The sequence below is a fragment of the Lolium perenne genome, chromosome 7 (assembly GCF_019359855.2).
Source record: "Lolium perenne isolate Kyuss_39 chromosome 7, Kyuss_2.0, whole genome shotgun sequence".
NCBI lineage: Eukaryota > Viridiplantae > Streptophyta > Magnoliopsida > Poales > Poaceae > Lolium > Lolium perenne.
This window is the reverse complement of record NC_067250.2, coordinates 252,448,370-252,473,077: the sequence shown is the minus strand read 5'-3', so window position 1 is coordinate 252,473,077 and position 24,708 is coordinate 252,448,370. Positions and strand designations below refer to the sequence as shown.

Genomic DNA, 24,708 nt, shown 5'->3' with positions numbered 1-24,708 from the left:
CTCGGGACGAGCAGGAACTAAGCTTGGGGATGCTGATACGTCCCCGACGTATCCATAATTTCTGTCGTTCCATGCTTGTTTTATGACAATACTTACATGTTTTGCTTGCACTTTATGATGATTTCATGCATTTTCTGGAACTACCTATTAACGAGATGCCACAGTGCCAGTTCCTGTTTTCTGCTGTTTTTGGTTCCAGAAAGGCTGTTCGGGCAATATTCTCGGAATTGGACGAAATCAACGCCAAACCTCCTATTTTTCCCGGAAGGCTCCAGAACACCGAAGAAGAGTCGGAGGAGGGCCAGGGGGCCACCACACCACAAGGCGGTGCGGGCCAGACCCTGGCCGCGCCGGCCTAGGGTGAGGCCACCCTGTCGACCCTCCTGCGTCGCCTCTTCGCCTATATAACCCCTTTCGACCTAAAAACACAGTACCAATTGACGAAACTCCAGAAAGACTCCAGGGGCGCCGCCACCGTCGCGAAACTCCAATTCGGGGGACAGAAGTCTCTGTTCCGGCACCCTGCCGGGACGGGGAAGTGCCCCCGGAAGCCATCTCCATCAACGCCACCGCCTCCGCCATGCTCCGTGAGTAGTTCCCCCATGGACTACGGGTTCTAGCAGTAGCTATGTCGGTATACTCTCCCCCATGTACTTCAATACAATGGTCTCATGAGCTGCCTTACATGATTGAGATTCATCTGATGTAATCGGTGTTGTGTTTGTTGGGATCCGATGGATGATACATTATGATTAGTCTATCTATAAAGTTTGTGAAGTTATTGTTGCTGCAATCTTGTTATTCTTAATGCTTGTCACTAGGGCCCGAGTGGCATGATCTTAGATTTAAGCTCTATACTTATTGCTTAGATTGTATCTACAAGTTGTATGCACATGTCACTGTCCGGAACCAATGGCCCCGAAGTGACAAGAATCGGGACAACCGGAGGGGATGGTAGTGATGTGAGGGACACATGTTTTCACGGAGTGTTAATGCTTTGCTCCGGTACTCTATTAAAAGGAGTACCTTAATATCCAGTAGTTTCCCTTGAGGCCCGGCTGCCACCGGCTGGTAGGACAAAAGATGTTGTGCAAGTTTCTCATTGCGAGCACGTACGACTATAATTGGAAAACATGCCTACATAATTAATAATCTTGATGTTCTGTCTTAATGGTTTGATTCCTATCAATTGCCCAACCGTAATTTGTTCACCCAACACTTGTCACTTATTGGAGAGTTACCACTAGTGTAGATCGCTGGGAACCCCGGTCCATCTCTCATCATAATATACTTGTTCTACATGTCATTGGAAGTAGTATCAACTATCTTCTGGTGCCATCGCTCTCATATTGCTATTACTGCTGCTGTGTTACTGTTACTATTGCTCTCATATTACTGCTACTTTCACATCACCCCTGTTACCAGTGCTTTTTCAGGTGCAGCTGAATTGACAACTCAGTTGTTAAGGCTTATAAGTATTCTTTACCTCCCCTTGTGTCGAATCAATAAATTTGGGTTTTACTTCCCTCGAAGACTGCCGCGATCCCCTATACTTGTGGGTTATCAAACGCTTCGGTGAGGATGTAGATCGGTGTCTTCTCCTTTGAATCTCCAAAGATCAAGAGCTTTGGTTGGGGGAGGAAGGAGATCTTGCAAATCTTGAGTTTCTTGAGGTGGCTCTAATGGAGGTGGCTTGGCAGATTTCTTGTGCAATGATTGAGCAAGCAACCAAGGTAGAAGAAGGGGGTATTTATACCTCCCCTCAAAATTGAGCCGTTGCAGCTTTCGGGGGGCCGGATATTCCGGCCTAAGTAAGGGTCGGATAATCCGCCCCGCGGATAATCCGGCCTTCGGGACAAAACTGTGACTTTATCCGGCCAAATGTCCGGCCCTATGCCAGACTTGCTTTTCTTCCAGTCCTTAGCCAAAAACGAGGGGGCCGGATATTCCCAAAATATCCGGCCCGGATATTCCGGCCCTGGTACAATACCGGGACAATATCCGGGCAAAAATCCGGCCCCTATACTGCGCTGCTTTTCCTCATGAGACTTAGCCAAAATCAGGGGGCCGGATATTTCAACAATATCCGGCCCGGATTATCCGGCCTGGCCAACTTTTTCTGATTTCTTTTGACAGACGATCAAATCCAACACACATGAACAAATATCTATGTAATCCCTGTACCACTTAAACAAACATTAGTGTATCACGTATATTGACATCAAACACACAAAACATAATGTGAGAGATGTTCTTTCAACGTGTCCACTGCGGGGAACCAACAACGGTCCCACTTGCTAGCACCAACCAACGGTCAACTAAACGGGATTCCTCCCGTCCGAGATCCTTGTGAGGGTTTCAGACAAGGGCTTGGACAAAACTGAGGAAAAACTAAGCGGCTGGGGAAAACTGAGCACAACTAAGGATCTGAGGGCACGAAAATAGAAACCCCTTGTTTTTTTGGGAGAGGCTAAATTATGGATTTTTGTGCATCCCCCGCATTTTTGCGTATACATTGAGGAAGCGGCTAGGTCTAGGTTAATCGAGAAATAGTTGGTAACCCATACATTAGAACGGGTTACTAGTATATTTCATTAACACGTACTTTATTTTTTAATAAAAAATTCTACTAATTCATAAGTTGACTGAGAATTAATTCAGAGTTCAGTCAACTCTAGATCATCAGATTTGTATCGTGATTTGTGCTATGAGTTATAAGTAGGGTTGAAAATGAGATTTTTTTTGTTGCAAGTGATGCTGCAACTGCAAGCGAAGTTGCAACTGGAATTTTTATGTTGCACGTGAGAAAAAATGTTTACACATTAAAAGTTATTCATCTAGTACAAATTTATAAGACAACATCATCTGACTCGGAATTATCGACTAAGAACTAGTCAAAACCTTCAATAAAACTCTAATGGTAAATTCATTGGTTACATCAATGTATTTTTCTAGTCAATTTAGTACCCGCAAAAATATCACTGTGGCATCAATAGTTTTGATTCTCCTCAAATAATCTCTTTTGATTACAGTTTGGCATATATTTTGCGGATACTATATTTAGTATTTATTACTCCTTGGATCCATAATATTAATAGTGTATAAAACTATAGATACATCATAAATGTGTGTATCTTGTCTAATCCGCGATATATTGCATTTGAAGGCTCCACAGAAAGAACCCGCGGGTACTATTACGACAAGTACTAGAATCCATATTTGATAGTTTATACACATTTAAATTCCAAGAAACCACCAACAACCCTCGCATCAGCAATCGGTCCATAATGGCAACGTGGTGGACTCGGTTTAACTGAGACCTCTGCAGTCCATGCCTACACTGATCCCGCTCACACACACAAAATCCCGTTCAAAAAAAACGCCTGCAGTGATTAATACTATGTATGTAGATAAGCATCTTCTCACCCAAAGCATTAATTCAAAATCTTCTTATAACAAGGCAGACATTAATATGGCCAGGGAAATAATAAGAGAACAATTAAATCTGGTTAAAGCCTTGCAGAATAAATAGAGGTGCGATCGGAACGATGCCTGTCAACAAACGCAGTACTGCATCATCGGAGAGGCTCGAGCTTCGGACAGAGCAGTAGCTAGCTAATGTACTATCTGCCGGCTCCTCCGGTTGGCGAACGTCCGCCGGCAATGGCACGCCATCCGCTCCTGGTCCCGATCATGACGCCATCTCCTCTACGTGTGGCGGAGCCGGCGGTAGGCTCGACAGCCTCCCTGTACGTGGGTGACCTTGAGAAGGGTGTCACGGAGGGGCAGCTATACTCCATCTTCAGCCAGGTCGCGCCCGTGGTTTCTCTCCGCATCTGCCGCGACATCGCCGGCAGGTCATTGGGTTACGGTTACGTCAATTTCCACCTGCGGGAGGACGGTGCGTGCCTTGTCTTTACAGCCTTTTTTACAGCTGTGTCTTTACATCTCTTGTATAAGCGTTTGTGTTCAATCTGTTGTTCCATGTATGCTGGAGTAATGTTTTAGGGGATGTTTTCTGTTAGATCTGGTTGCTTACTATATATACTAGGTTCGTAAAACTTGTGGTCATCCTCTATAGAAGTTCAGCTTTGTTGTTGTGAACATTGGAGATGAGAATTTGAAGTTTTATGATGGGAATGTACTAATACATATTGGGTACTAACACCAGTGTTTTAATCCAAATCCCATCCGGTGACCATTTACACGAAAAAAATATGACATGGAAATGAGGTTGTAATCCGACTCGGAGTCGGAGCGTATGATTTTGAAAAAGAAAAAAAAACTAGGAACTCACTTGGCGCGATATATAGTACTGTGAGTCTGTGAGATGTTCCTATATTTGGTTTTGTACTGTTGTATATCTTATTTATGGTGCCACATTTGGGAGTTAGCCATAATCAAGCAATTGTAGTTTTTTGTTCAATTATATCATGTTGCTTATTTCCAAGTTAGCTAAGATTCATTCTTATTTGCCGTGAGTGAATGGCTTCATAAGCATCTCATTTACTAAAGTTGTAGAGATAGTTTTCCTTTTGGATCTTTGGGGTTAAATTGTTGTTACTAACAATGTAACGTGTGTACTCTACAAAGTTTTACTTTGACCAAAACTGACACGAAATGAAATTTGGCATAGAGGGAGTACAATACATGTAGACTAAACCTCGTGAACCTAGATTTTTTATCATTAAGCTCAAATTTTCATGCACTTATTTACTGTCTAGGCTGCAATAAATTAGGAATAAACTTCCAAATAGTATCATAGTGGAGTGGCTTCGGAATATCGCACATTTGAAAATAATATGATTGATATGTCGTAATTTTTTTAGGGGACCTTTGTTGTTACAATCCGTGGATAGTTTCTAGTTTCACCACTAGTTGTAGAAATGTTGGCTGAACATAGACACGACTGTCGGAATCCGAATCCGATTCGGGTACTTGATCTGAAAATAATTTACATGGAAATGGTTCTGGAAACAAATATGGAATCATTGTGAGATTTGTAAAACACAACTAGAAACTCACTAGTGTGTTTTCTCTACTTTTTTCTCGTAAACCAAATGGCATGTTTCTCTTCTTGGTATTATCTATCTTATTTGTGGCAGTCAATAATAATTTTTTTGTTTTTTTAATCGTTGATGTAGTTTATTTTCAACTTAATTAATACTGATTGTTACAATGAGTGCACGGCTCCAAATATAGACCGTCATTTTCAAGTTAATCTTTAAGAGTTCTATGTAGTTTGTGTAGTATGTATTCAAATATGATATTATTATACTTGGTAGGCTGCATGTTCACCTCATGAACATGATATTTTTCTGGTTAAAATATTCAAATTCATATGTATTTACTCTTTGTCTTCGTCGTTGGACATTCGGTAATTTTAAATATATGATACACTATATTGTTACATTATTAATTATATATAATAATATAAATCATGCTACACCACGCCTTTCTTTTGTAACACAAATGGGGCATTATGTATGCATCCCTATTGTTTAGTAGTTACGTGAGCTTGACATTAGAATTGATTACCTCTTACAACTTGGTATGTGATTGTCTGCAGCCAATCGTGCATTGGAATATTTAAATTTTACGCCTATCAATGGAAATTCTATCCGGGTTATGTTCTCAAATAGGGACCCAACACTACGAAGAAATGGAATGGCAAATGTGTTCATCAAAAATCTTGAGGTAAACATTGACAACAAGGGCTTGAACGACATGTTTTCTAGCTTTGGCACCATTCTTTCAAGTAAAGTGGCCACTTATTTAAATGGTCAATCAAAAGGATATGGTTTTGTTCAATTCACAAATGAGAAATCTGCTATGGATGCCATCAACGGTTTGAATGGCACAGTGGTCAATGGCAAACAAATTTTTGTTAGTCTCTTCATCCGGCGTCAAGAGAGGCAAAACATTCAAGTGGGCATGTTTACAAATGTGTACATAAAGAACATTCCGAAAGAATTCACGGATGATAACTTACGTCAAGAGTTTGCACCATTTGGTGAAATTACTAGTGTTCTAGTCATGAGAGATGCTGATGGGAGTTCTAGATGTTTTGGCTTTGTTAACTATAAGAGATCAGAGTGCGCCATTGAAGCTATTAAAAATCTTAATGGGAAGATGGTCAATGATTTGATTATGTATGTTGGAAGAGCTCAGAAAAAGGAAGAACGACAAGCTGAGTTGAAGGCCAAGTTTGAGCGTGAGAGAAATGAAAAATTCAAACAGTTTGAAGGCCTCAATTTGTATATGAAGAATCTAGATGATAGTATTGGTGATGTACATCTGAGAAACTTATTTGAAAACTTTGGCGAGATAGGGTCATGCAAGGTATTTATCTCTTTATTTATTAGTTCTTCTTTTGGTATCATGGCTCAGAGTGTTGTTTACATTTTTTAGGTTATGGTAGATTCACACGGAAGGAGCAAGGGCTATGGCTTTGTGTCATTTAAAACTGTTGAATCTGTACACAAAGCTGTAAGTTCAATACATAATAAATCTCTATTTATTGTGAATGATGGTATTTTTTCTTTTGAGTGAATATCTTTTATTATTAAATAATAGTATTGAATTACTATGATAGATTAACGAAATGAATGGAAAGTTGTTTGGAAGAAAACGTTTGTACATTTGTGTGGCTCAACGGAAGGAGGAAAGAAGAGCAATACTACAGGTAAATCTTAGTTCACAACTGACTTCTGTATGATAGTATTTTGCCTACTAACTAGTGAGTCGTTTGTTTGATCCGACTTGGTAATTTTACATTTAGTGAACCATTTGTTCTTATCTCTGGTGTAACATTGTCGTGGGTCCTTGTGTAGTTGTTGTCTCAAAGTCATTATCCATTCCTTTTTATGCATAAATTGATCAAATAGATTAAACTGTTCGGGTGCAAATGGTTTACCTCAAGCGAAGAAAAACATACAAGGAGTTAGTAAATATTTATTTTATCATGTAATTTTTCTTGTATTTAATGTCAAAATAAAGTTAGGAAATGACAACCAGTTCTCGTAATGCCTTTGTCACTAAATATCTAGACATTGAATCTGCTACTATTTGTAGAATCATATAGGTGCTTAAAATGCTTATATCCCATCTTTTTGTTGAGAACTCTAGAGAGACAAACAATATGTTTGTATGTTGATCACATTGTTGACAGGCACACTTTGCTCGTCCTCAAAACACTGGAGTCGTAATACCCGCAATACCACGAAATATTGCTGGCCATCAATACTCCGTTCCAGGGACGCATGGCGTGTTGCCACCACACTTTCCAAGTTTTGGATATCAACAATATCCAAGACAAAATTTATTCCTTGGATTGGTCCCTAACGTCATGATGTCACACAACATACCGAGGCCAATGCATCATGGCGATAGGGTGGGTGCTTGGCGTGGAGTGGGTCGAGAAATACATCAACAACAACAACAGGTATTCATGTGAATAAATGGTCCTTTAACATGTATTACTAGTTTTAATCCTGAACACACATGATGTTTGATAATGGATGTATCTAGCTAAGTTCAGATTTTAGCACCAAATAGTCACTTCACTTGACTTTTTGTGATTTTACTATGCAGATGGTTCACCCAATTTTCAATCAAGACGTCACATACATGAATGGAGCTGCAACGGCTGCGATGGTTCCCCTACGTCTCTCGACTTCCATTGTAGCCCATGGCTTCACACAAACTGATATTACTGTCCCTTCTCCATATATTGCAAACAACAACAACGCTCTAGCTTCTGTTGATGCAGAGAAACAACATGAGGTGAGGACAATTTAACTCTACTTTTCATGCTTGTAAGGTGCCATCTTTCACACTATATTAGAGTGTGCTCATTGAACAACTATCTTTACTATTAACCGGCAATCGGTCGTACGTCGTACGTCCTACCTCGCATCACCTGATCTCTAGCGATTGGGAAAAAAAGGTTACGTCGTGTCCCGCGCGGGGTCTTGTGCGTAGCGATAGCAAAAAACCAGCCAGCAGTACCGATCAGATACGCGCCCGGTCTCCCGGCTAGCGATCGTAGAAAAACCAGCTAGCCTATTCCGATCAGAAAAGATCCAGTTAAGAAATCATACGTTACAACTTAAGGTCCGATATAGACCCATCCTGATTGCCGGGTGCAGGCTGCTAGGGTCGTGCCACCTTAGTGCTATCAGATCTCGTCAACTTGCTTAATTGACAACTTTGGATGCTTCGGCTAAACATTTCATCGTGAAGAGGCAAGATGAAGAAGAGAGATCTGACGGGCAACGAGACAGGCCAATGTCCAACTGAGATATCGTCGATGTCAGCTGACATGTAAATTATAATGCGTGAACGATTTGCTAGCAATGCTAAAATACTTCCTAGAATATGTAGTCTGTATCTTTTCTTTTTCTGCACTAAGGTGTTGTTGGTGATGGTGGTGTTCGTGGCACGGTGCCCTACAATATTTCTTCTGTTATATTGGGTGTCGATATCAATTGCGTCTTTATGGGAAAAAAACAATATGTGTTTTTTCTCAACAAACGCATTACAAGGGGTGGAGAAGTAGTTGCATGAAGGGAAGATGTATAACAAGATCTTTCTATAGAGAAATACATATATTCCTATTATTTCGCGGCAATCGCGCGGGCAGTTAGCTATACATTTAATGTCGTGCTCGTAGTTACCATTTATGTTAATGAAGGGTGGATTTTTAGTTTGAACTTTTTTTTGTTTTTTAGATTCTGGGCGAGAAGTTGTACTCGTTGGTTGAACAAGTGGAGCCTGAATTTGCTGCAAAGGTAACTGGGATGCTACTTGAGATGGAGAAGACTGAGGTCCTGCACCTGATAGAGTCTGCGAGTGATCTCCGTGTTAAGATTTCACAAGCAATAGAAGCTCTGCAACAAAGGAAAGTAGAAGAATTCGGTGATGCTGCTGACCTTGCTTCCGCACTGTCATCCTCGAATGCTTCACACGACACTACCGACCTCGATTCTGCACCGTCGCCCTCGAGTGTTTCTGACGACTCTGCTGAACTCGCTTCCGCGCCTTTGCCATCCAATGCTTGAGAAATGATATAATTGATGGTTTGGTCTGATTGATGTCAAAGCTGAGTTACTTTTAAGTTTTATACATGTTAGGATGCACTCTTATTGATGGTTGGAGAGTAATTAAGTGTTCCTGGTTTGATATAAATTGATGGCATTTCTGTCGAGTTGTACTTTTGTTTGCTGTTCTTGGTTATTGCAAATGTGTTTTCTCTCTGCAAAGGCCTGTCATAGAACACACAGTGAAGATGCATCAATTGAAAAAATGCATTCCACCCGCACTGGACCTGGATTGAGTACTCAGTACTGCAGGTTCTTGAGGATATTCTCAACGGTTTTGCTATGTCTCAGTCAACTGAGAATTTCTTAAGTCTAAATCACTTACAAAAAATGTTTGAGTTACATTTTTCTATTAAAAAGTGTAATTGCACTTTTATGCCAGAAATGTGTAACTGGACCGAGTTACACTTTTCTTTAAACTGTAGTTACACTTTTCTGAGTTGACTGAGACTTGAGATATAGACACACCCTATTCTCAACCCAAGTTCCAGAGTACCCAGTATAGCTCCGCCGGTAGGAAAACACCCGCGGCAACGCCAAGCTGTTCACTCCTGGCCCTGATCATGACATAGTTTCCCTGTCGCGGAGGGGTAGCTATACTCCATCTTCTGCCAGGTCGCGCCCGTCATGTCTCTTTGCATCTGCCATGACATCGCCCACAGTTCATTGTGCTACGGTTACGTCAATTTCCACTCGCGGGAGGACGGTGCGCGTCTTCTCTTATCCTTTTGCAGTCTTCTCATCCTTTGCATTCAATCTGCTATCGTATGCATGCTAAGAGATAGATATCGTTGGTTGAGAAATATTGAAATTAATTATTCCCTCCGATCATAATAGATGCAAAGATATATATCTTGGTACCTGAAGTGGAAGGTGAAACTCAATTCGGCTCCCGGGTGCGTATGATCTCTCTAACATAAAAACATTTTTCCAAGTATTTTTTTTGACCCTGGACTGTGAGGCATAGCCCCACAACATAATTTTATTTATTTAGAAAAAAGAAGTTTACAGTATATACAAAACTGAAAAACTAAAGAAAACTAAAGAAAACTGAAAAAAGAAGAAAGCAGATCAATGCCTCCAAGGTAGAGACTTAATCCAAGCAAGAAGACTATCCCTATGCTTTGCTTTAGTTCTATATTGCAGCAGAGTGATATCCTGGATGAATTTACTTTTCCACTTAGTGAAAGAGCACTTCTCATTTCTGATTATCCATATGTTCCAACAAGCAATCATCATTACTTCCATAAAGAAAGGATGCCCAAAACTTCTTCTGGCCTGATCTAACACTTTCTGCATATAATCATGCGGCTGCCATTTTATCTGCAGGTAGCTCCAAATTCTCAAACTGCTTAGGTTCCCCTTCCTTATCTCTCCACAAACATTGTCTCAGTATTCTGTCCAATTGTTTAGTTAATCCCACTGGCAATTGCAAAGAATAGAGGAAGTGTAGAGGCATGGATGCCAGAGCAGAATTTATCAACTGTAGTCGAGCCCCCGGGAAAGAAAACTAGAAGTGGCTGTCAACTTTCTTTCTAATCGACAAACCAATGGCGATAATTCTGTGATTGTCGGTTTTGTTGTTCCCAAGGGTAAGCCAAGATATGTGAAAGGCATTTTGCCTACCTGACATCCAAAAGATATGGATAACTGCTGAATTCTATCATCACGCACATTAATGGGCAGCATATATGATTTTTCATAATTTATCTTCAAGCCAGTGGAGGTTGAGAATTTCTGCAAAGTTTCCTTGAGTGCTAACAACTGTACCTCATCAGCAGGCAGAATTAACAGTGTATCGTCCGCATACTGCACTATTGGGAAATCCTCATCACTTGTTTCAATAGGTCTAAACAGGGTTCCTTGAAGCACCATATCATTAACTGCTGACTGAAGTAAATCAGATCCAAAAATGTAAAACAAAGGCGATATTGGATCACCTTGGCGAACCCCTCGTCTTCATTCAAATTGTTTCCCTGGTATTCCATTCAGCAAGATGGAAGAGGTACCCGAAGACATGATGGCTTTGGCCCAATTTATCCACTTCCTATTGAACCCTTTAAATTCCATAACTTTCAAAATAGCCTCATGCTCTATTGTATCAAAAGCCTTCGCAAAATCTAGTTTCAAGATGACAATTGGCCGTTTTGAGATCTGACACAGGTAAAGATATTCTAAGGACCATGCTAAACAATCCTGAATAGATCTGTTCCTTAAAAAACCATACTGGTTTTTGTGAATACAACCCAAAATCTTTCCTTGCAAACGATTGGCAGCCAGTTTTGTCAAAAATTTAACACACACATTTGTCAAAGAAATAGGACGAAAATCATTAACCCTGACAGCCACTTGTTTCTTTGGTACCAGGGTAATATATGAACCATTAATATTTCTCAATTGAAGTGATTCATTATGAAAGTCTGCTGCCAATTTATAAAAATCTTCCTTCACTATGTGCCAACATTTCTTCAAAAACAGCCCATTAAATCCATCTGGCCCAGGAGCTCTATCCACTGGCATTTCTTTTATAACCTCATCCATCTCCTTTTGCTCAAAAGGTTTGGTAAGCTCATCCAAATCTTCTCCCTTCTGCAAAATTCTCTCAAGATCAAACTGCATAGAGATACCTTGGGAGCATCCCATTCTATTTTTGTATTCAGTCCAAAGCATTCCAGCCATTGTGTCATGATCACTTATTTCATTACCCTCCTCATTAATCAACATAGCTATGGTATTTCTCCTATACCTTTCAGTTGCCATTGCATGGAAAAACTTAGTGTTATCTTCCCCTTGTTTGATCCACCTGATAGTACATCTCTTTCTCTAGTAATTGCATTCAGCCAATAACAACTCATCCAAGTGTGATTTGACAACATTTCTAAAACTAAATTCCACTCTGTAAAGAGGCCTCAATTCTTCCAAAGTGTCCAAAGCCAAGATCACTTCATTGCATTTTTGTATCAGAGCTTTTAATTTGGCCAAACTCACGTGCCACTTTTTTAGTTCATACCTCAGCATCTTTAGCTTATCAGCCATTTTGGCTGAGCTGTACTTTTTGCTTGATTCCTTTGCCTAAGAATTGGTAACACATTCCAAGAACCCAGGCATATCCACCCAATAATTATCAAATCGAAAAATCTTAGCTTTTGGAATGTTTGTGTCAATGTTGACAACACATGGCACATGATCAGGCCCATTCTTGGCTAAGGGAATCACCATATTATTAGGAAAAGAGGAAATCCAATTTGCACTAGTAAAGAACCAGTCCAATTGCTCTAATAATGGGTCTTTTTGCATGTTTGACCATGTATATGCACGTCCTTTTATTGGACGTTCCAACAGCCCTAAATGACCAATGATTACATTAAACAGAAACATATCATGAATGTCCCCTCCAGGCTTATTTCTATTATCTTGCGAGCGCATAAAATTGAAATCTCCAAGCATCAACCAATTTGCTTCGGGAGGTATTTGCAAGTTATATAGCCAGGAAACAAAGTTATCTCTCTCCACACCCTGACAAGGCCCATAAACACACCCCATAGTCCATATTTCATTATTGTGCATAGAGGTGAAGTTGATAATAATGCCATATTTCTTTGTTTGCACCAAAACTCCTGAAAAAATAGCAGAGTTCAAAGCACCAAAATCCCCCCTGATGCACCCACCGAAGGAGCACACACAAAGCAATCAAAATGTTTTGGACAGAATTTTCGAATAGCTCTCCAATCAAAGCTCTCACATTTTGTTTCTTGTAAACATATAATGTCACATTCACTTTCCTCAATTTTTGCTCGTACTTGCCTCTGTCTATTTTCAGCATTGATACCTCTCACATTCCAACATAGAATTCTCCACTTTCTCTTAGATAATATGCTCATTAATAGACCACATAACAAAGAAAGTATGCCAAAGCTGACACATAATATCAGCCCACAGCTACCTCAAAGACAAAAACCGTTGACAATAAATCATACTGACAAAACCACCCTTAACAGACACAAAATCACTAGAAACCATGGCTGTACCCATACAAATATCAGTCAAGCACAATACTGGCAACACCACTTGGATATATGTCTCAGCACATTCTATAAAAGCAACACACTCACACACAAACTGGCACTGAAATAAGCCCCACAAAATATCACCATCCCTAACTCCAGTACCCCATATGCTTATTCTTGGCTTATTCATTCTTCATAGTAGACTCTTATTGATGGTTGGAGAGTAATTAAGTGTTCCTGGTTTGATCTAAATTGATGGCATTCCTGTCGAGTTGTACTTTTGTTTGATGTTCTTGGTTATTGCAAATGTGTTTTCGCTCTGCAAAGGCCTGTCATAGAACACACAGTGAAGATGCATCAATGCAAAAAATGCATTCCACCCGCCCTGGACCTGGATTGAGTACTCAGTACTGCAGGTTCTTGAGGATATTCTCAACGGTTTTGCTATGTCTCAGTCAACTGAGAATTTCTTAAATCTAAATCACTTACAAAAAATGTTTGAGTTACATTTTAAATTAAAAAGTGTAATTGCACTTTTATGCCAGAAATGTGTAACTGGACCGAGTTACACTTTTCTTTAAACTGTAGTTACACTTTTCTGAGTTGACTGAGACTTGGGATATAGACACACCCTATTCTCAACCCAAGTTCCAGAGTACCCAGTATAGCTCCGCCGGTAGGAAAACACCCGCGGCAACGCCAAGCTGTTAACTCCTGGCCCTGATCATGACATCGTTTCCCTGTCGCGGAGGGGTAGCTATACTCCATCTTCTGCCAGGTCGCGCCCGTCATGTCTCTTTGCATATGCCATGACATCGCCCACAGTTCATTGTGCTACGGTTACGTCAATTTCCACTCGCGGGAGGACGGTGCGTGTCTTCTCTTATCCTTTTGCAGTCTTCTCATCCTTTGCATTCAATCTGCTGTCGTATGCATGCTAAGAGATAGATATCGTTGGTTGAGAAATATTGAAATTAATTATTCCCTCCGATCATAATAGATGCAGAGGTATATATGTTGGTACCTGAAGTGGAAGGTGAAACTCAAGTCGATTCCCGGGTGCGTATGATCTCCCTAACATAAAAACATGTTTCCAAGTGTTTTTTTTTACCCTGGACTGTGAGGCAAAGCCCCACAGCATAATTTTATTTATTTATAAAAAAGAAGTTTACAGTATATACAAAACTGAAAAACTAAAGAAAACTAAAGAAAACTGGAAAAAGAAGAAAGCGGATCAATGCCTCTAAGGTAGAGACTTAATCCAAGCAAGAAGACTATCCCTATGCTTTTCTTTAGTTCTATATTGCAGCAGAGTGATATCCTGGATGAATTTACTTTTCCACTTAGTGAAAGAGCACTTCTCATTTCTGAAGATTTTTCCATTTCTGATTATCCATATGTTCCAACAAACAATCATCATTACTTCCATAAAGAAAGGATGCCCAAAACTTCTTCTGGCATGATCTAACACTTTCTTCATATAATCATGCGGCTGCCATTTTATCTGCAGGTAGTTCCAAATTCTCAGACTAAAGTTGCACTCAAAAAACAAATGTATCCGATCCTCATAACCCCCCCCCCCCCCCCCGGGCACATCACACAATGTGTGTCCTCAGTCACCTTCCAATGTCTACGCTGCAATAAATCCCTTGTATATAATCTATCTGATAGTAATAACCATGCAAACACCTTAATCTTCATGATACAACATGAATTCCAGAGCCACTTATAGATCCTAGGCACCTATATATGTGAATGAATGTGTGCATAGAAACTTCTAGCAGTATATTTGTCACCCCAACAGTACTTCCAAACATCTCTACTTTCAGGTAATGGATTATTCTGCATAATACCCTGTAGCTCCAACAACTCCTGATAGGCTTGAATAGATAGAGGCCTATGAAACAAATTCCCCATCTCCTGTGACTGATAGACCTGAGCTACTGAGCAGTTTTCATTGATCACAAAAGAATATAATCTGGGAAATATTCTACACATTGGCTGAGAAGAATTTTGTATTTCCCAATTGTCAGACCAAAACAATAATGTATCACCTCTCCCATGCTGCACTTTAGCCACACCTCTAAGATTATCAACCTGCTTTATTACATCTTTTCACCAAAAAGATCCACAAATGTTCTCTGCATGTGGAACTTTCTCCTGGTAGTAGGCATCCCATACCAAATTTACCTAGGGTAGATCTTGCTTATTGTAAATTTGTCAAGGAATTTGATAAGCAAGGCTGCATTCTTTTTTTGAAAATCCACTATCCCCAACCCTCCTTTAAGCTTAGGCTTACAGATCATATTCTAGTCTGCCAATGACTGCTTAGGTTCCCCTTGCTTATCTCTCCACAAACATTGTCTCAGTATTCTGTCCAATTGTTTAGTTAATCCCACTGGAAATTGCAAAGAACAGTGGAAGTGTAGAGGCATGGATGCCAGAGCAGAATTTATCAACTGTAGTCGAGCCCCCTGGGAAAGAAAACTAGAACCGGCTGTCAACTTTCTTTCTAATCGACAAACCAATGGCGATAATTCTGTGATTGTCGGATTTTTTGTTCCCAAGGGTAAGCCAAGATATGTGAAAGGCATTTTGCCTACCTGACATCCAAAAGATCTGGATAACTGCTGAATTCTATCATCAGATACATTAATGGGCAGTATATATGATTTTTCATAATTTATCTTCAAGCCAGTGGAGGTTGAGAATTTCTGCAAAGTTTCCTTGAGTGGTAACAACTGTACCTCCATCAGCAGGCAGAATTAACAGTGTATCGTCCGCATACTGCACTATTGGGAAATCCTCATCACTTGTTTCAATAGGTCTAAACAGGGTTCCTTGAAGCACCATATCATTAACTGCTGCTTGAAGTAAATCAGATCCAAAAATGTAAAACAAAGGCGATATTGGATCATCTTGGCGAACCCCTCGTTTACATTCAAATTGTTTCCCTGGTATTCCATTCAGCAAGATGGAAGAGGTACCCGAAGACATGATGGCTTTGGCCCAATTTATCCACTTCCTATTGAACCCTTTAAATTCCATAACTTTCAAAATAGCCTCATGCTCTATTGTATCAAAAGCCTTCGCAAAATCTAGCTTCAAGATGACAATTGGCCGTTTTGAGATCTGACACAGGTAAAGATATTCAAAGGATCATGCTAAACAATCCTGAATAGATCTGTTCCTTAAAAAACCATACTGGTTTTTGTGAATACAACCCAAAATCTTTCCTTGCAAACGATTGGCAGCCAGTTTTGTCAAAAATTTAACACACACATTTGTCAAAGAAATAGGACGAAAATCATTAACCCTGACAGCCACTTGTTTCTTTGGTACCAGGGTAATATATGAACCATTAATATTTCTCAATTGAAGTGATTCATTATGAAAGTCTGCTGCCAATTTATAAAAATCTTCCTTCACTATGTGCCAACATTTCTTCAAAAACAGCCCATTAAATCCATCTGGCCCAGGAGCTCTATCCACTGGCATTTCTTTTATAACCTCATCCATCTCCTTTGGCTCAAAAGGTTTGGTAAGCTCATCCAAATCTTATCCCTTCTGCAAAATTCTCTCAAGATCAAACTGCATAGAGATACCTTGGGAGCATCCCATTCTATTTTTGTATTCAGTCCAAAGCATTCCAGCCATTGTGTCATGATCACTTATTTCATTACCCTCCTCATTAATCAACATAGCTATGGTATTTCTCCTATACCATTCAGTTGCCATTGCATGGAAAAAACTTAGTGTTATTGTCAACACCCGGGTTTTTAAGTCCAGATGCCTATTATGCCATTCATCGCAATCCCGGGAATATTGTTTTTGCGAGACATAATAGATTGATATCACAACACATCATTCATTACATACCATAATCGTCTTACAAATAAAGGATCACATGATCCATTCTCATTACAATAATAGAAGTTCTATTTATTCATTACATAACACATAGCGGAAGCGAAAGTAGCGTAGTAGTAGTCCATCTATTCCACAGGCAACTGTTGACGTCAGGAGTGATCCTAGTTGTCGTAGACGTCCTGGTGTCCTTCTTCCGGGTTCTGGTACTCCTCTTCATAGTCTGGCCATTTGAATAGCCAGGGACACAGCCATGAGTACTTTAAAGTACTCGCAAACTAATACTAAGGTAAACACTATCAACTATAGTAAGGGGGTTCTAAGCTCTAGTTTCATTTGCATAAAGCCAGTTTTATTTCGTAAACACTTTACTAATCAAAAACCTTCATTTGCTCAACTAACTCAAGTGGGAACATTAGTGTCATTCCCACAACTCAGTTGTGATTCAAAGTCAAAGTCACCTTTCAATTCAAATCACAAGTCACCATTCATATTTTTAGAAAAGTTCTGATGACGGAACAGTATGGCCTTTCCAACTGTCCATAACCGCGGACGCGGCTATTCGAATAGGTTTAACTCTGCAGAGGTTGTACACTTGTGCCACAACAATTGCAATAGTTCGTCAGGGGTAACTGGCCCTGATTTATCGTACGCAGTACGCGAACTACCAATCCTAACCTTTCATTTACATACTCTAGTATAGGCACCTCTCCCCATGAGCTTGGCCTCCCAGTGAAGACACGCGGTCAGCCTGGGAACTGCACAGGGCTTGGGCCGGACATTCACCTCATTTCACGTCATTTCACATCACTTCACCAGTACGGAGGCAGCCTCGGCATAACCCCTATGACGCTTGTTTAGAGGGAACCCATACTAAAATACATAAGTTTCCAGCTAAGCCTTACCCAGATTCAGGTATTGTGGGGGTACTTGTAAAATTGGAATGGTATCGCATCCGAACCCAACCATCAGTGTTTTTGTAAAATTCACCAAGTCATTCACCAGTCATATTCACCTTCAAAATCTCTCAATAGAATGACTCATCATTCCAAGGTTTTCAAAGTCATTTCAATTCACAAGTTCCCAACTAGAGTAGTCACTTTTAATATTGAGCACTAGCCACTAGTTATGAGGGGTGCTAAGTATCTTGGAGCTTGCTAGGCTAAGTGTGATTCTCTTGTACTACTCTATAATTCAACCAAGTGAATCATAACCACAAAGTAACTTTGATAAATAAAATCAAGTAAAGCTTGTAAAGTAAAAACTTGGGATAGGTTCATAAAGTAAAATGTAATGGTGCCTTGCTCTTGTAGAGCTTTGCACTTTGCAAGAATATAAACTGGCAACCAAAGTAGTTTGCATTAGTCTAGCTTGCATTGGTAATAGCTTGCAAGAATATTAGCTTGCCTTGGTTGGTGATGTGATCAAAGTTCTCTTGCTCTTCCTCTTGGTAGAAGACCTCTTCCTCTTGATAGTCCCCGGTACTAGCGTCTATAAACGAATACGAGGATACAATCACCAAACCACACTTAAGTAGTCTTAATTAGCCTTATTGGCTCATACAAAGGATCTAGCATCACTACTTAACATTTATTCTCAAAGTATGCTAGGGTTTCTTTATTTAACATTAGGAAAATAATTTCCTCTCATTGAAAGTTGAAAATAGGGTTTCTCTTTGGTTTGGAGAAATAATTTCCTCTCACTGAATCTTCTTAAGATTTAATCATCTCAAATAACCAGGGGTGCTCCCATGTTGACCAAGGTCAACACTTCACACTTAGTATTTGAGAAAAGTGATTTAAATGAGATTCATCATCCCATGTGTTTTAAATAACCTTTGCAAATTAAATACTATGTTGATTTAAATTCTACAAGTGAGCAAGTATGAGCCTAAGCATTTAAAGGTCAACACATTACTTCATATCACTTGTGAGAATGATTTAAATGAGGTGCTACACCTCATAGATTTAAATTCCTAAAATTTGAAATAGTTTAAATGGGCTAGTATTGACTACATAGCCAATATTCTGCTTCTAGCCCATGATCATATACAGAACATATATCATATTTTTACATAATAAATTAGAGTTTGTTAAATGTGAATTATGAGAGGTGGAATCACCTCAAAATTCAAAAGGGTTGATTTTTAATAATTATTCTAATTCAGAAAAGTCTATGTCTTGTTTATTTTTCTACTTTAATTATACAACAGCTATTGGTTTGAATCCAGTGGCATTGGATAGATAATTTCACAGGCTTTCCAACCATATGAAATTCACTAAAAATGGCCAAATAGATTTGGAGATATTTGATTTCTAGCAAAGCATCTGATAGCAAATTAAATGAAAAAGAATTAAACAAAGTTTGAATTCAAACGGGGGCGGGAACGGAGTTGGGCCGGCCCAGCTGCTGCCCGGGCCGTGCATGCATGGCGCATGCACGTGGCCGACGCGCGGGGCGCACAGAGCGTTGGATCGAGATCGGACGGGGCTGGTTCGTCGTGTACCTCACGATTCTGCAACCTTGCGGGGGCTCTAACTTTCACCTCGGAGCTCGGATTGAGGCGTGGTTTGTTGCGTTGGAAAGTTCTTTCCAAGGGCTACAACTTTGGTGTAGGGCTCGAGGGCTATGGTGACAAAAATCTGGGCGGCTTTTGGTGGTGACCGCCGGCTAGTTCTTGCACCGATGAGCGGCAAAGAGAGGAGAGGAGCGGTGCTATGACGGAGGGGAGGATGCTGTGGGATGGTGTGGTGCTGTCCCAAGCGAGGAGGGGGGTTTATATAGGCTCCAGGGACGGGAACGCGACGTGGAGGTCATGGCGGGCGACGTCACGGTGCACGTCGTGTGCAGGGCTCTCCGGCGTGGCTTGGGCGTCAGATAGTGAGCTCATGGTTAGGTGATGACACATGCATAGTGGCGAGCGTGCTGGTGTCGTGTGCAGTGCGCACGAGGACGTGGCCGACGTCGACGTCCTCGCGTCCTGGCGTCGTCCTGGCGCGGGAGAGGGTCAACGTCCGTGTCTAGTAGGTGTTCTGACGTGAGAGGAGGCTAGTGGCGCGGTGGGACGTGATGGGATGCAGTGTGCACGCAGGGAGGTGATGGTGTCCACGGGAGGGTGATCAAGTGGCTTGGCACGAGTGTTGTGGTCATCCACTTGCTCTCCTTGACATAGGGTCATGTCTAGCAGGTGTCTAGGGTCAATGTCAGGTGGAATGACATGGTGAGAGAGAGGGAAAAGAGCCAGGGCAGGTGGGTGCATGGTGGTGAGCATGTGAGTGGCATGGTGTGGCATGGGCTATGCTATGCTTCTCCTGAGGTCAACCTTGGCATGGTGGGGGTCAGTGAGGTGAGTGAAGCTTATTTGACAAGGTGAGGGTGACTAGAGAGGGAGGAGGACAAGGGTTGGCATGTGATGTCATTTGGAGTGGCATGGCATGGCATTGATGCTTTGTGCATAATTTTCTTGTGTACCAAGGTGCTGCAAGCTTAAGTGGGGTGAGGTGAGTCTAGTAGGCATGGTGGGCAAAGTGAGAGGAGTCTAGAGTGTGCACATATGATCAAAGTCAAAAAGGTGTGTGACATATGCAATGACATGGAGTGTCCTTGTGTCAAGGTGACCATGACAAGGCTAGGTGAGGTCATGCTAGATGGTTTTTGGCACCAGGTAGTGTGGATGAGCACAAGGGAGAGAGAGGTGAGGTGATGGAGGGTGGTTGGAATAGTGGTTGTACCTCTATGGCATCATTTTGATTATTTAACAAGGTCTCATGTGTGATGACTTTTGACCAAATTTTGTGATGGATGTGTTCTAAATGATGTTGGGCAGCAATATGTGGCATTGGTTTGAGATTTGGAAAGGATTTGTGAAAATCCTAAATTTGGAGGGAATCTAGAATCTAATTCAACATAGCATCTTGGCTTGACTAATTTGAGCAATGGTCAACGATCTGGTCAAAGTGGTCAACACGAAAAATGTTCATCTTGATGAGGTCTTGGATGAGGTGCAAAGAGTTGTTAGGGTTTGGTTTAAGAATCTCTTAATAGAAGAGCTCAAAGTGGGTAAGGTAATATAAAATGGCCAAATGACCATTATCATATATAAGTTGCATTTGAATTCTTCTTTGCTTTGATTTGGGTTTCTTTGATGCAATTGTGTTTGTTTATCATATATAAACATTCTACAAGCAAGAGATCAAGCAATGGTGGCCTTTGGTGAAGATTTGCAAAATTGGCCTTATGTGTATGTGAGTGAAATTGGGAATTCCTCACCATTTGATTTCTCTCCATTTGATTTGACTTTTCTTGACTCTAATGTGGTTCTTATTAGTTTAGAAACATTTTCCAACCATTGAAACCAATTCAAATGGTCTTGCTCAAAGATTTGCAAAAATGGCCATAACACATAAGAGGTGATGTGTCAAATTTCATTATTCTTGTTAATTGTTCATCTTGCTTCCCTTGGGCATGGGTTAGGGTCAATTTAGTGTTATATTAGGTTGAGAGATGGTTTCACATCATTTGGTCAAGGTTTAAAGGCATAGATCAAGAATTGGGTATTATGGCTATGTGTCACATATGCCTCTATGCATATGTTGCATTTGAGTTTTAATTTGACTTGGCTTGACCCAAATGGTGTTGTTGAGTGTTGAAATGGTATATAGGAGTGATCCCACCATTCACCACAAGACTTAGGGTCAAGATTCTTAAATTCACAAATTTGCTATTTTACTCTCATATGCCTCTATGGCATTTTTAGTTTCTTTTTAATTTCTTTGGAAACCACTTGGAATTGGTTTGATAGGTACTAGGTAAGGTGTATGAAGGTTTTCCAAACCTCTAAGCAAAGTAGAAAAGAATAGGGTAAAGATTTATAAAAATAGCCATAGGCACATATACCTTTTTCTTATTTAATTTCCTTTTATTTCATTTTAACTAGTATGGTGAAAAGAGGGGTGAGGTTTAGGGTTTAAGATCACTTTAAATACTAATAACAAGCAATCATGGCAATAGCACAAGAATTAAGCAAGATCACTAAGCATCAAACTTAATTTGATAAAAGTTTTTGTTGGTTCCAAAATTTGGAAAATGGGAAATTCATTTGTTTTGTTTTGAAATTTTTGGGATGTTACAAACCCTTCCCCCTTAAACAAATCTCATCCCGAGATTTTAAGAAAAGTTAGGTTCCTAAGAGAGATTGAGCATTTGATTAACATGTAGACATACTTGGCATGGTCTGGGGTGCTTCCTGAGCTTCAGTGGCAGTCATGTGGTAGAGACGGCCGTTGTTGTTGTTTTGATTCCTTCTTCCGGCAAAGCGGCGCTGTTGCTGAGCAGGTGCAGCGGTATTGGCGGCAATCTTGGCAAGCTTCTTAGGGCACTCATTGGAGTAGTGACCCACAACTCCACATTCATAGCAGTTCACAGTTGACTTGTCTTTGGGAGTGACGGGAACAGCGTTGCTTCCAGTCCTCGGGGCAGTATTGGGGTTGTTGTTGTTACCGTTGTTGTTGTTGCTGTTGGGGTGGGTGTTGTTGTTGTGATTGTTGTTGTTGTTGCCTCCGGGCTTCGGGGGTCCTCCGTTGTTGTTGGTGTAGTTGGGGCGATAATTCTGGGCAGGGGGCTTGTTGTATCTTTGGGTGAATCCTCCAGAGGAGTTATTGCGGTACTTCTGGGTATGGTGGGGTCCATTCTGGTTCATCATTCTGCGTTTGCGGTTCTCATTGGCTTGATGTAGCTTTCCTTCCATCTGTATGGCTGAGTCCACGAGGGCTTCTAAGTTAGCGAACGGAATGTTCACCAACACAGTTTGCATCTCGTCGTGCAGTCCGTTCAGAAATCTCTCCTTTCTCTTCTCATTGGTGTCGGTCTCATCCGGGGCGTACCTTGATAGAGTGAGAAACCTGTCGCGGTATTCTACCACGGACATTCTTCCTTGCTTGAGTTCACGGAACTCGTCTCTCATTTTCTTGATTAGTCCTTGGGGCACATGGTACTTGCTAAACTTCAGCTTGAAGTCTTCCCATGTCATCATTTGTCCCGCATTCATTGCACGGGCACTTGTCCACCAGGCTCTGGCAGGTCCTGACAGGTAGTGGGTGGTGAACAGTACTTTTTCTGCGGCTTCAACTCCCGCAACTTCGAGGTTGTTCTCCATGGTCTGGAGCCAGTCATCAGCATCGAGGGGCTCTTCAGTCTTGTTGAATACCGGAGGGTTGGTGTGTTGAAAGTTCTTCAGTTTTGATCCAGGGTGATCATTGTTTCCGTGGCCTTGATTGTTCTGAGCTATCTGTTGCAGTGCAGCAATGTTGGCTTGGCGTTCAGCTCTCTCGACTTCTCGGTCTGCCATCATCGTCTGCAGTAGTTGCATCATGGAATCCTGGGTGGCGTTGCGGGTTGGTGGGGCCATCTGAACATCGAGGTAGATGATAAGATAAGAGGGAAATTTCTATGGTTTGTTTTGTTAAAATTTTAAAAGTTCACAAATTGAAATTTTGAGTAGTGTTGCGGGGGTAAAAACCAACAACACTTTTTCATTCATACCAAGCATCACATATTACAAATCTAACACAGCGTTGGTTTGAAGAACCATTCATCGCTCTACGATACAAGGGGGATCCTGATACAACTCACACCTACTTAAGTGCTGGGGTGATACTACTCTTCAGGGTGGATTCTTCGTCTTCACGGGTGATGTGCTTGGCGAGAGGCGAGGGCGTTGTCCAAATCCGTGCGGGTTTTGTACAGCCTGAAGTCCTGGTGTGCTACATAGTGGTTCATCTCCGGGTGTGGTGGCATGGTCATCGATCTTCCCATGGAGTCATGTCTTGGGTAGTAGATGAAGCGAGTGTTCTTGATCTTGTTCTCATTTTGTCCACACAGACGGGCAATTGCTTCATGCATAGCTCTGACTAGTCCTTCCTTCCAAGTGTTTCCCGTTACAGAAAACCAGATGGTTTCCCATACCGGGGCTCCAAGCTTTCTTCGTAGATCAGTAGAAACTTCCCACCGAGGGGGTTCTCCGGAGTGATTGTTGCAGAGTATTCCGAAGAACTCGGGATACGGGTGTCCTAGATATTCCACTAGTTGCTTCAAATCCTTTTCGAACCTCAGTTCTCCTCCGTGACCAAGCTGATAGCACTCCCATTTGTTTTCCATCTGTGAGCAATTAGAATGAGCAAGTTAAAGAAGTATTCAAGTGTGCAAAATTTTATGTAGGCTTGCGGAGAAAGAGTAGAGCATGATTTTCTCATTTTGAAAAAGATTTCAAGGATAAGAGTGAGAATAAGTTTTTCACAAATATTCACTTCTTTGGTTTTTGAAACTAAGTTTTGCAGACGTCCATTCTAACTAGGGTCTCCTAAGGTCAACAATGGCTCTGATACCAACTTGTCAACACCCGGGTTTTTAAGTCCAGATGCCTATTATGCCATTCATCGCAATCCCAGGAATATTGTTTTTGCGAGACATAATAGATTGATATCACAACACATCATTCATTACATACCATAATCGTCTTACAAATAAAGGATCACATGATCCATTCTCATTACAATAATAGAAGTTCTATTTATTCATTACATAACACATAGCGGAAGCGAAAGTAGCGTAGTAGTAGTCCATCTATTCCACAGGCAACTGTTGACGTCAGGAGTGATCCTAGTTGTCGTAGACGTCCTGCTGTCCTTCTTCCGGGTTCTGGTACTCCTCTTCATAGTCTGGCCATTTGAATAGCC

At 41.0% G+C, this 24,708-nt stretch overlaps 1 protein-coding gene across 1 annotated transcript; it reads left to right on the top strand.

Annotated features, from left to right (window-relative positions):
* Nucleotides 1-3,643: 3,643 nt before the first annotated feature.
* Nucleotides 3,644-9,082, top strand: LOC127315361 (polyadenylate-binding protein 5-like). Its single transcript, XM_051345856.1, has 6 exons — nt 3,644-3,901; nt 5,570-6,342; nt 6,412-6,489; nt 6,596-6,685; nt 7,594-7,785; nt 8,733-9,082. Exons 1-6 carry the CDS (start codon nt 3,664-3,666, stop codon nt 9,060-9,062), a joined length of 1,701 nt encoding a protein of 566 aa, XP_051201816.1. The 5' UTR covers nt 3,644-3,663; the 3' UTR covers nt 9,063-9,082.
* Nucleotides 9,083-24,708: the final 15,626 nt, after the last annotated feature.

Excerpts from the sequence above, each read along its gene's own strand:
- LOC127315361 (XM_051345856.1), top strand. The coding sequence starts at position 3,664 with ATGGCACGCCATCCGCTCCTGGTCCCGATCATGACGCCATCTCCTCTA. Across the intron at positions 6,343-6,411 it reads GCGAGATAGGGTCATGCAAG|GTTATGGTAGATTCACACGG; the intron begins GTATTTATCTCT and ends TACATTTTTTAG. Across the intron at positions 6,686-7,593 it reads AAAGAAGAGCAATACTACAG|ATGGTTCACCCAATTTTCAA; the intron begins GTAAATCTTAGT and ends TTTACTATGCAG.